Source organism: Ixodes scapularis, unplaced genomic scaffold (assembly GCF_016920785.2).
Source record: "Ixodes scapularis isolate PalLabHiFi unplaced genomic scaffold, ASM1692078v2 ptg001158l_1___fragment_3__unscaffolded, whole genome shotgun sequence".
In the NCBI taxonomy this organism is placed as follows: domain Eukaryota; kingdom Metazoa; phylum Arthropoda; class Arachnida; order Ixodida; family Ixodidae; genus Ixodes; species Ixodes scapularis.
The window spans coordinates 2,030,001-2,042,187 of record NW_024610108.1 but is presented as its reverse complement, the minus strand read 5'-3'; the positions used below and the strand labels follow the sequence as shown (position 1 = coordinate 2,042,187).

The window sequence follows — 12,187 nt, the reverse complement described above, 5'->3', positions numbered from 1 at the left end:
CACACCCATATATAAGGCAAAAATATAAAAAAAAGGAAAAAAAAATTGCAAACATACGTATATGGGGTAAAAACATAAAAAGACGTAAAATTTAAGTGAAATATGTGAAAGATATAAAGAAAAATATATACATATCAATGTACACACTAATGAAAGCCTTTTCTAAAATCCCTCCCCCTTTTACATGCTACTTCCTGGACTAAACAATTACTAAAATGTATCTCCCTCCCCCCCAGTTCTTCTCTGATGACTTCTCTTGAGTGGCGTTTCGGGCTAGTTGACGATGGTTGTTGAAAGTTCTTTTTACATGATGCTTGATGTTTTAACAGTTCTATGGTCGAATTATGGATCTGGACGGCTTGCTGGATGATGGTCGGCGGTAGTTGGTTCTTGATTACAGGCTTCTTGAGGAATAAACAATTTTATGGTCGAATCGGGGTTGCTGTCTGTCTTCGGGTGGGGATCGCGAGGGTACTGAAAAGAAAGGCCTTCATTAGTCTCCCCCTCCCCTCCCCTTTTTGTGTTCCTACTCCCTCTTTCCCTGTCCTCCCTTTGTCTTTTGACTGCAGGCCCCCATGGTCCCGGCATATGGCCCTGTCCCTCGGCCGTAACTCTGGTCGTCCCCCCTCGTCACTCTCTCAACAAGGGGAGGGAACTTCCAGAGCACAGGGTCGGGGCTTTGTCCCCCTGGCCCCCACACCTGCTAGATCAGAGAGGCCGGTTTCCCGGCCTCTCCGCCCCAGCAGGCTGCCTGGGCTGTGGCTGTGGAGCGGGTCCGGCGGGGGCACCGCTATCATCGACCGAGGCCTTGGGGGCAGTGTATGCGGCAGTCTTATGTTTGGTTGTGCGTATACATTCGTGTTATTTGTAGGTGTCCCCATTATACTAGTTTATGTAAATGGTTCCCTGGCCGAGACAAGCGGCCCTGCTCTTCCCGAGCTTTGAGCCGCGTCCAGTGGGCCCCTCCCCTCCACCCATCTGCTGAAGGGGCGGGCCCACCTGAACGCCCATCTGCGGGGGCGCCGCTTACGCCTGTACTCGCGCCACGTCGCCATTGCTGTTGTGGTGTATGCTACTTGGTATCGTATTTTATGTTATGTGGGAGTGCCAGAGAGGGCCACAGAAATCCCCGCGCCCCCGGCGCGCACCCGACCCACGTCCCACCGCTGTCTCACGGCCCCCGAGGTGCCCGCTGCTCGCCCCTTGTGGCCAAGGAGCCGCAGCGGGCACTGCATGTCTTAATGACAGCCCCATCTGGCCGGAGAAGACAGCGGCAAACCGCGGGCCCAGCCCGCACCCCGAGCGCGGGAACCCCTAGGGCCCCCAACACTACCTGGTCTGTAGCAGTTAATGTTTGAAGGTGGCCGCGAACCTCCCCAGATGGCCCTGCTCTTGGCATTGGGTTGCCAATGTGCTGGAGCTCGAGTACCTCCACTCCATGGTGAGGGGCTATTCACCGTTGCCCCACCCCTTCCCCGTACCTTACCCATCAGTACGGGGTTTTGGAGGGTAGCGTGGGCGGGGGCACCGCTGCATGGGGGAGTATTCCCGGGTTTCACCTTCCTGTTGTTGTGCAAGTGAGTGTGTCTGTGTGTTTGTGAGTTCCCTTCCCCCATCCCTCCCATCCCTTCCCTCTTCCCTGTGCGCCAGGAAGTGCCTGGGCACGTGTTGCGTGTCGGAAGGTGCAGAGCACTTTGCACCTGTGGTGCGGGCGGGGACGCTCACCGATTATTGCACTGTGCCCGCTTTTTCCGACAGGCAATCACTTTTTTGTTATGTTAGCCCTCTTCGTTCTAATGTGCCTAATTTTGCCCCAATGAGATTTAACATTTCTCCAATTAGTTTAAGAATTTTTTGGTTTTTTAGAATGTTAATTTTATCTTTATCCGTGACAGTGGTCACTTTGCCGGGCAATAAACTGTACACTTGTTCCGCGAGAGGTTTTAGTAACGGGCATTCATTAAGATAGTGTAGGAAATTAACGCACTGCCTCCCGCAGAAGCAGTTTTGGTCGGGAGACAGTTCCACTCTATAGAGGTAATAAGGCAGCCTGCCATGATTGGTGACGACCTGTGAGACGTAAAAGTTTGCTGGAAAATTGTCTGGTATATCGTATATACTAGGGATCCATGTACTCAATTCGGAGTTTTGCCCCTCCTCTTTCCATCGCTGATCCCATTCTTTAAAGAGTTGAATTTTGATTTCTTTTTTGACATAGTTTTTTCCCATGGGTAACGCTACCGGTTCTCCATGAGTTCGCGCTTTATTTGCTAGTTTATCTGCCAATTCGTTTCCCTCCACCCCAGTGTGGCCTTTCACATGCATTAGTTTTATACTATGCATTGTTCGAATTGTTTTAATGGTATTTTTTATGAGGTGAATTATTGGATGGTTATTGTGGGGGTTAGCTAGGGCCTGCAGTGTGGATAAGCTATCCGTGAATAGGTTAAAGGTTGTACTGTTTTTAAAAGTTGATATGTATTCCAGACTTTTCAGAATTGCAATCATTTCGGCATCATATATTGTTGCGTGCTTTTCTAATTTGTACATTGCTTTCTTATTTGATTTTTCCGATTCATCTAGTATTATAAATGCTGCTCCTACCGTCTGGTTACAGACAGATCCATCTGTGAAGATGTTAAGCTGAGCAGTGCTAGGCGCTTTTTTAAAGAATGATACAGCTGTTTTTTCTGCTGGGTGCGTATCCCAGGGATCTAACAGTTTTTGGATTTTTTCCGTCTCCCAGGTCGTCCCAAGTATAGTGTGGTCACTGTTTCTCTGAAACAAGTGAAATGACGCGGCTTCTTTATCGAGTGTTAGTGCTATTGGCATAATGTTTGAGAGAATATTAAGGTTGATATTGCTAACGGTGCGGTATGCTTTAGTTATTTTCAAAAGCGGCGTTCTTTGTACTGACTGTAGCTTTCTGGCTAAGTGCGAATTGTTTGTATTTTTCCACCATACGGGGGCGGCGTACGTAATTGCTCGTTCTATTCCTCTGATATAAATGTCTCTGAATTGTGTCCCCTTGATGCCCCAGTTGACCCCGGAAAACATGCCGAGGGCTTGGGTGCTTTGAGTTATTTTATATTTTAGATATTCTGCATGTGCCGTGAATGTCAGTTTTGAGTCGAAAACGACCCCGAGGATTTTTAATGAATTTACATGAGTGAGGTTGGGACCTCCCAATTTAATGGTTGGTACTCGTTTTTTATACCGATCTCCAATATCAAGAACTTCGCACTTGGCCGGGTTAAAGCTTAGCCTTTTTTCATCTCCCCATTCTTTAATGAGGTTTAGCGCCCGGTTTGCATTGTCCTCCAGTTCTTTCCGTGATTTTCCCGTCACTATTAGGGTTACGTCGTCAGCAAATGCCTGAATCGTTATATTGTTTTCGAATCTTTGTTGAAGAAGATCCGCAATAACAACATTGAAAAGAAGGGGACTGAGGGGTGAACCTTGCGGACACCCCTTTACTGAGCCGATAGTAATTTTTTCGCTTTTTGTTAAGTAGGACATTTTGCGGTTTGTCAAAAAGTCTCGAACCAAATTGAAGAGATTTCTGGGGCAGTTGTTTTCTCTTAGTTTGTTAATTACTACTGGGGCCCAGAGCGAGTTGAAGGCTCCCTTGATGTCCAGAGACACCAAGATTGCCCCCTTCCCCTCCCTCTTGACGTCCTCAGCTTAGTTTTAATTTTGTATAACGCGCTTACTGCAGACTTTCTGTGGGTAAAGCCAAATTGGTTTTCATGAAGTAGTTTTTTAGAGTGTGAGAAATGGTACAGCCTATTGTTAATTATTTTTCTAATACTTTACCAAAGATGGAGTTCAGACAGATCGGTCTATATCCGGAGGGACTGTCAACCCTATCTGTCTTTTTGAGTAGTATTATTTTTCCTTCTTTCCATTCAGCGGGGAAATAACCAAATTCTAGACACGCGTTGAAAATTTTAAGAAAGAGTTCTTTAAAGTTGTTGTAGATTGTTCTCAGAAAAAAGGTTTTGATATTATCAATTCCTGGTGCAGTTGTTAATTTCAATTTAGCCAAAACAGCATCTACCTCTGCTGAAGTGAATGGTATGTCATTGATTGTATTGATATCTTCGAGTGACATGAGACGCACGTTGGTCTCATGTGCCGAGTCGCTGTTTGGGTCATCTTCCTCGAATAGCGTTGTTAGGATAAAACGTACTGTCTCTGCCAGACTTTTCGTCCGAACTCCATCTGGTAACACGAGAGGACAAAGCACTACCGGGCGTTTAAGTTTGTTAAGTGCTATCTTATATGGGAGGGTAAAAACATTATTGCCGTGGATTACACCGCAGAACTCTTTAAAAGAGCTCTGCTTTGCATCCTTTATGTTGCTTTTATAATCTTTGTGCGCTTCATAATAGGATTTCTTAAAGTGATCTCTATTGTTATTTTTGCAATTTTGATATCTGCGCCGAAGCGCCCGAATTTTTTTACGTTCGATAGAAAGTTGTGGGGTCCACCATTTAACTTCATTTGCTCGATAGGTAACTTGGAATATATTTCCGTAAGTTCTTCAATTTTGTCATAAAATGTTCTAATTACATGCTATAAATGATTTTTGGAAACGAGAGGTATGCTTGACATGTCCCTAAGCCAGCGGTCTTTTATTAATTTGTCTATAACCTTTATCTCGCCTGTTTTTGTTAGTCTTTTGACTGGGCACCTGTTTCCAAAAGCTGTAATTTTGATGTAGCTGTGGTCGCTGCCTGAAGGAGTGTCCAAAACCTCCCAATCCGAAATGTGTCCTAATGTGTGTCCATTTACAATAGTTAGATCAATCCAACTTTCGCCGTTTGGTGAGGCGAAAGTTGGGGACGAGTTTCTGTCATTGATCCACACTAATTCTAAGCTTATAAATAGGTCTGCTAATTCCTCTCCTCTCTGGTCTAATCTCTCTCCCCCCCAGCTGGGGTTTTTTGCGTTAAAGTCTCCTAATAATATAAGTTTTTCTGATTTGTGCTGTTCTACAACTTCGGTGATTATTTGCAGCCAAGGTGTTATGTCGTCATCAGGTGGTATATAAACGTTTGCTAGCACAAACGTTTGGTTTTCTGTGTTACAGCGGACCACTAGCAGATCTCTGGCTACGGTAATAGGAAATGCATCGCAAAAGTTATCGTGAATTACCATTGCGACTCTGGGTTTTGTTTCGAATGCTATGACATTATCTTTAATGCTGAATCCCACAACCTTGTTTTTAAGATAATAAGGTTCCTGAATGCAGGTGATGCGTTGTTTAATTTCCATAGTATCTATCCTAAGTTGGTCTATAGCTCTTATACAGTGATTTGCGTTAAACTGCAGGATATCTAGTCTGCTATCCGAGCTGGTCATAGTTAGTGTTTTAAGTTAATGTATGTTCAGCTCAAAAGCGGGAAAAGATAACTTTTGAATTAGAGCTATGTACCTATGAATGCTTGGTAAAGGGGCTTTTAGTAGGCTAAATATCGTCGAGCCTGCTGCTCCTTCTCAAGCAGGGCCCTGCATACCCTAGAACCAAACGAGTGTTCGACGTGAAATCTCGTCTTGAACTTCTCGTTGCTCCGAACGCATGCACGGCACCGCTTCTCAATTGCCCCGCAGTTGGCCCCGGGGTGGTCGCCGGAACACTCAGTGCAGGCCGAGGACTGGTCTTTGCACACTTTAGCTGTGTGGCCATAAGTGCAACACTTCGTGCAGCGCCGGACACCAAGGTTCTCATAAACGGGGCAGGACGTCCATCCGAGATACACCCTCCTCTTTTGGAGGAGGATGTCCCTCGTCTGGGGCCCAACCTCCAGAACATGGACCATGGTGCCCGATGCTGCCCGAAATGAGGCCACGACCTTGTTCTGGTCTTCGGTTGGCAGGTCGTTCGTTGAGGTTAGGGTCTCAACTAGGTCCGCAGCTTCCACCCCTGGGTCAACCCCCACAATCTTGACCTGTGGGGCCCTCTTTTCTGAGCGCCTAGTTGTAAGCTTCGACGCGGTTTCCTCGTTGGCCTTAATGGCCTCCGCGAGGCGGTCAAGCCCGGCCGCGTTATGACCGAGGACAATTGCCCCCCCCTCTCACTTGCTTAATTTCGACGCTGCCGAGTCCGAGCTCCGAAGGCAGTACGCAGCAGGTGGGAGATCCCTGCGTAGGGCTCCACCCCAGCTGCTGGCTTGGTTGTCGGGTAGATCAACAGGCTCTCCCTGGGGGCTGTGGGTGGTGTTGCTGGCATGGGGGCCACGAGTGGTGCCCCCCCCCTGCTGCTGGCCGGCGGGGCTCGGGCTCGAAGTCGCCGGGTTCTGCTGGAGAACCTGCGAGAAGGTTCGCTGCAGGGCGGCAACACTCTCTGGGGTGGGGGAGGGAGCTGCGGGGGCTGGGGCCCTCTCCCTCTCTTCCTTGTACGCTTCCATTTTGGCAGCCAGTGCTGTGTTTTGGTTAATGAGATCCAGCGCAAAACCAAACAGACGGTCGTATGCACCGTGCAGGTTGGCCACGTGGGTCTTACTGGTTTTAGTGCCCACCGCTGGGATTGCCTCACTTATGTCATGGTACATGTCTACCAGAGTTGCGGAGTTCGGGTTGAGTTTGAATTTCACGTCTTTCGCCTGCGCGGCGAGCGTCTCTTGGGTCGGACGGGAATCCCCGTTGCCCTTCTCAGTTACCTCCTCCCCCGGGGGGGAGGCATCGCCAGTAGTGCTGCCCGGCATCTGAGCGTCTCAGATGACGGACAGGCTTGCATAAGAAACGCCCAAAAGCAAAAATAAAAACAAAACCCAAAGCCCAGCCGAAACACCGTACCAAAATCCCCAGCTACTCCTCGCGACGAAAGAAAACAGAGTCTTTTGTGCCAAAAATGGCGCGGACAGAATCACAAAGGGACACCCCTAAAAATATAAGAAAATAACCTAAAATGAAAAAAAAAAAAGACCAAACAAACGTACTCTCGCGACCGCGCTACTGCAACGAGTACCGACCTTAGCCCTACACCGCCATTAGTGTTGAAAGAGAGAAAAAAAAAACAAAAAAACTACATGGCGTTTTTGGTCGGAAGAAAAAAGGCGGGAAAAGTGTGCTTCAACAAAAAGCCTATAAATCAGCAAAAAACTGACATACACAAATTGCACCACCTGAAAAGGGTGGTGCTAGGCTTTTAGCTACACAAGGGACCTAGCTTAACCGTCCAGCTAATCGGAAAAAAACCCCGAAAAGAAATGAAAAGAAGTTAGCCTGCGTAGTTCAGGCTTCCTTTGTTTGGCCCCCGACCTAAAACCCCACCACTTCGAAAATCAAAGTAGCTGTAAAAATGAAAGTTTTACCTCTACGAAAAAAACAAACACACGCTCGTGTTCGCGCAAACGCGAGGAACACGGGCGTTAGATTTATTTGTACGGGCCAGCGCTCAAACTCTGAGTTTGGACGCAAAATCAAGTGGCGACCATCTTGACTTTTTTCCCGCTAGGCCTAGCTCACACAAAAATGTTCAGAAATCAAAGAAAATTAACTTTAGAAAAACAAACACACCTGGAAACTAATCGGTATACCTTTAGACTCTAATACCTAAAAGAATATACTTCCAGCTAGCCTGGAAATATAAAAATTATACTTAGCTTGGGGAGCTCATTCGATGCAGGTCTTGCCCCCTCGGCGCCTAGGGAAGTAGTCCAGTAGATAGGGACAGTGGGAATCTCGTTAATCCATTCATGCGCGTCACTAATTAGATGACGAGGCATTTGGCTATTTAAACTTTTACTCCCTCATCGTCGGGCGACAGAAGGGCACTGTGGCCTGAACCCATTGGGGAACGAAGCGGCCGCTCCAGCCCCCAGTTCGGGAGAATTAACCACCCGACTAGGGACTCAACCGGAACCCAACCCGACCCACGATGACAAAAGGGGTTAGGGGGACCGAGTTACGCCCTCTCCAGGTAAGCGCGGGAACCCCCCCACACCCGACAAAACAATGGGCAAAAAGGTATAATACCTCTCGAGATGGTTGGGGAGAGGAACCTCAACGCCCATTAAAATGGGGTTAGTAAAGAGGGGCACCGTCACTGCGCCGAACGCGCCATCGCCCGTGGGAACACCACACTGGTCATCCGCTGATGAGTTCGGAAGCACACCAGACCACCCTGTAAGGTCTTTATAGTTATAATTTTGAGGTCCTGACGGTTCAGACCAAGGTCCGTCAGGACCGCAGAGCTCTCGGCTGCCCACACACCCCTGTAGGACAGGGTCACACTGGAAACCAGGGGATCCGTTGCACGGCTCCCCCGGACCTGGTCAATGACCTCCGGCAGAGAGTACTTGGCTACTTTCTGGTGGTGAGCCTCGCTCAGGCCGATGCGGAGGCCGACGACCTGGACGTCCAGAACGACCACCTGCTCCTTGCTCGACAGCACCAGGTCGGGGAACCTCCTACCCTGCGACGTACGAATGGTAGGCTCAACCCGGACATCCCACTTCAGCTTTCGCAGACGGGACGCCAGGAACTGCACGATGTTATTGTGCCGTTTGATCCTTTTGAAGTCCGAGCGGTGACACCGCTGCAGGATATGGCCAAGGCTCTCCGGTGCATTGCACCCAGCCCGGCACATCTGGCTCCCCCCTGGCCTCTCTTCGTGCGGGTGCGGTTTGGCATGGCGTTGACCCGAAGCTTCACCATGTCTATAAACTCCCGGCCTGGCAGTAGGTGTGTACCCTCGGCCACCCAACGTTGGGCGGCCGGGACCTTATTGCACTCCTTGAGTGCTGCCCCATCGTAGCTGTGGTGGAGTTTCCCCGCCCAGAACCTCGCACGTGCGTCACTGGACTGCAGTGTAGCGCCTTCGTATACGCTGAGACGATCTGCGTGCCGCAGTGCCTCCCTTATGAGGCGGCAGCGCAGGGCCTCGGCGCAGGTCGGGTGGTCACTTTGTGCCAAGCGCTCGAACCTGGCCATCTGCAGCCCTGGCACGGCGGTTCGTAGGCAGGGAACCCCTAACCCACCGGCCGGGACGTCCGCATGGAAATAGCCTAGCGGCGTGTCGTGGGGCAACGCCAGCCATCGCCGCACAGAGGCACGAACCTGCCGATCTAGCTTCGTGAGTAATTTGGCTGTCCATGGCCCAAGGACAAGTCGGTGGTAGAGACGGGGAGCCAGGTATGTCCTGAGTATCACCAGCCGCTGCTGGGGTTTCAGAGCTGCCTTAGACACCCTACCCAGCAGCAGCGCCAGCTCCCGCTCTAAAGGCATTGGCGCCCTGCCTGCGGCCGAAAACGAAATGCCGAGGTATCGCCACACCGTCGCTGTGTCGCTAACGGGTAGTTGGGCCTGGTTCACCCGGAAGGTCGTGATGGTATCGACCTTCACCTTTTTCTCCCTCCCCGATGGCTGTAGGGCAAGGGTAAAGGACTTGGACGCATTGATTTCCAGTCCTCGCGGCTCTAAAAAGGCCGCGAGGCTATCCAGTCTGTTCTGCAGGCCCTGAGGCGTTGACGCCATGACGACGAGATCGTCGGCAAACGCCATCGCATCGACCCGGAATGCGCCACTAACGAACCCAATGTCTGGGTCCAGTGAGCTCAGCCACTCATCAAGAACCAAGTTAAAAAGAATGGGAGAAAGTGGGTCCCCCTGCCTCACCCCAGTGGTGGGCCTCACCAGTAGGGTTTCTGCACTGTACCCAAGCACCGTCTCCGAGGCACCATACAAAGATTGCAGGTACCCCAAAAACGGCCGGGACAGCCCTACACGAGAGGCACCCCTGAGGATTGCCTCCGTTGACACGCGATCAAACGCCTTGGTAAGGTCCACACTGGCGAGGAACAGGGGCTTCCTCGAGGTCTTTGCCTCGTGGCAGAATGGCAATATTCTCGGCACACCCATCTGCCGGGATAAAAGCTCACTGCCGGTGGTCCAGATCCACGCTGGCTAGGAGTCGTGCTGCCAAAATTTTGTTAAAAAGACGCAGTAAAACCGGCGCCACTGTAATGGGCCTGAAGTCCCTGGCCTCCAGTGCCCCCTCCTTTTTAGGGATAAACACCGTCCTCGCCCCCCGCAAGCACACCGGAACCCTGCCCTCTAATACAATGAGGTTCAATACAACTCGGAGAATCTGCATAGGAATCCTACGCAGATCCCAAGATGTGAACCCATCAGGGCCCGGTGCCGAGCCACGCGGGGGGAAGGACTGCTTTATGTCCTGCGCACTGACCAGGAAAAACGGCTCCACCGTAGCCCCAGTGGTGGTCACCTGGTCTGGAATGGGTGGCGGGACTGGTCCCGCCATGATGGCCTCCCACTCCTTCAAAAACGCCTTGGGGTCCTTGACCCCGGACTCCGTTTTACCATCCAGGACATCCCGGGCAGCTTCCGACTGTTTCATCCTGAACTTCTGCTGAAGCAAGGCGTACTCCTTCTTCTTTTGTTTCCTTCTACTCAGCGGATGGCGCGGTCGACTAGGCCCTTGAGGCCTGCCCTGCGCAGCCGGCCGCGCGTCCCTGAAGAAGTGTTCCCGGATGTAGTTATTTAACTCCGATGCAACATCCACCCCATCCAGTGCCAGCCTCGCTAGGATCCAGAGGTTGACTGCCCCATGGGTCTTAGGAGCCTGCCTTCCGGTGAGGCTCCGGATCTCCTGCTGGACTCGCAAGCGAGTCCGCTCGACTTGAGTTTCCATGCTCGACTGGCACTGTAGTGGTTGTTCTCGAGCTAGGGGCTCTGGACTGTTGTCCTCCTCCAGTACTGGAAGTGCTTCATGGGGGGGGGGAGTCACTCCCCCCCTTCTGCTGTGGGTAACCATGCCAATCAGGGGCAACTCCGGTGCTGACCCGGAGCCCTCGATGCTGACCCGGGAACCAACGGATGCAGCACCCCCCGTTGGCTGGTCCTCAGCCACAGCCAGGAGTTGGGACACTTTGGCGCGGTAGGCTCCCTGTCTACGATGACTCTTTATTGCGTCATAGGACCTACCGGCATCCTTGTCCCTGTCGCACCTCTGCAAAGCGGAGTGGAGTGCCTGGTTAATGTTTAGAACACCTTCCCGAAGCAGCTTCACTTCCAACTTTGCCGGTAGGTGCGACTCCTCGGGGGTCCACCTGGCCTTAACGCGCTCCGTACAAATCTCCGCGTTATAGGAGGCCATGTGCTTGGATTTTCGATGGACCCCCAGCCCAATTTTAGTGGCAAAGCACTTGCCACACTCCCGGCATGTGAACTGTGGTTCAGCAGAAGCACTTCCTTCAGAGTTTTCCATGGACCGTGGTGGGAGGTCAGCCCCACCACTGGAATTTTCCATAACTCCGGAGGACAAAAAAAAGTTGGGGTCCCCGGCCGTAGCCGAGGACCCCGAGGTGCCATCCAGAGTGGCACCTCCGTCACTGACCCCCAGCTCGGATGCATCCCCATCCGAGAACATGCCCTCAATGTCCCGTGTTGACATGAGGGCGAAGGAGTCCGCCAGGCTACTGCCGCGTTCAGGACGTGCACTGGAGATCAACAAATGGTCCGGTTCGTGTTCCGGGCAGCTTGGGCCAGGGACTGCCACTCCCTCGCTCTCACTCCCGGAAGCTTCCCCGTACACAGGCGAGGGGTCGTCACCCTGGGTTAGCAGCCCAAGCTGACCCTGTCGCCTGCAGGCCCTACCACCCGAGCTGTCAGTGCTCGGAGTGGGCCGACCGATTGGTTATCTGTGCACGTTAGCCTCCCACGCAGGTGGGAGGCTGGAAAGCGGTCGCAAGGTGGTGCCTACACCTTCGCCAAGACAGGAGGGCTCGCAGGTCCCGACTCGTTTCAGGCTTTTCTTGGCCTTTGCGGTAGTAGAGATACGACTGGCGCCGGCGCCAGCCCCACTCTCTACCCTCAGGGCTCCCGCCATACTCCGAGTCATCCTGCGTCCTCCCGTCATCTCATTGGAAATCAGATTGCCCGAGCCCCGACTGGGCGAGACTGACTGGACAAGGATGGAGCCGGACAGATCGGGCCCAACCCCCGTACTCCACCAGTCCTCGCTCGCACAGCCGGCTCAGGACGTCTGACTCCTAGTCGCGTCTTCGGGATCGCTCCTGACTCCGCGTGTACCAACTGTGGGTGCTTGATGCCAGCTCCACCGGGCCCAGCTTTACCGGCAACCGCCTCCACAGCCACACGAGAGCCCTCGCTAGCCCGGAGAGACTTTAAGGCTGCCCCACGCCTCGCAACCGCCGCC

General features: G+C 51.8%; 1 protein-coding gene across 1 annotated transcript; it reads right to left on the bottom strand.

Moving 5' to 3' along the window:
* Nucleotides 1–95: 95 nt before the first annotated feature.
* LOC121834431 lies at nt 96–3,119 on the bottom strand. Its single transcript, XM_042288118.1, has one exon. The coding sequence runs from the start codon at nt 3,055–3,057 to the stop codon at nt 1,774–1,776; it is 1,284 nt and encodes a 427-aa protein (XP_042144052.1). The 5' UTR covers nt 3,058–3,119; the 3' UTR covers nt 96–1,773.
* Between the last annotated feature and the right edge of the window lie 9,068 nt (nt 3,120–12,187).

What these genes read in the sequence shown, in the direction of transcription:
- LOC121834431 (XM_042288118.1), bottom strand. Translation starts at nt 3,057, where the DNA reads ATGTTTTCCGGGGTCAACTGGGGCATCAAGGGGACACAATTCAGAGAC.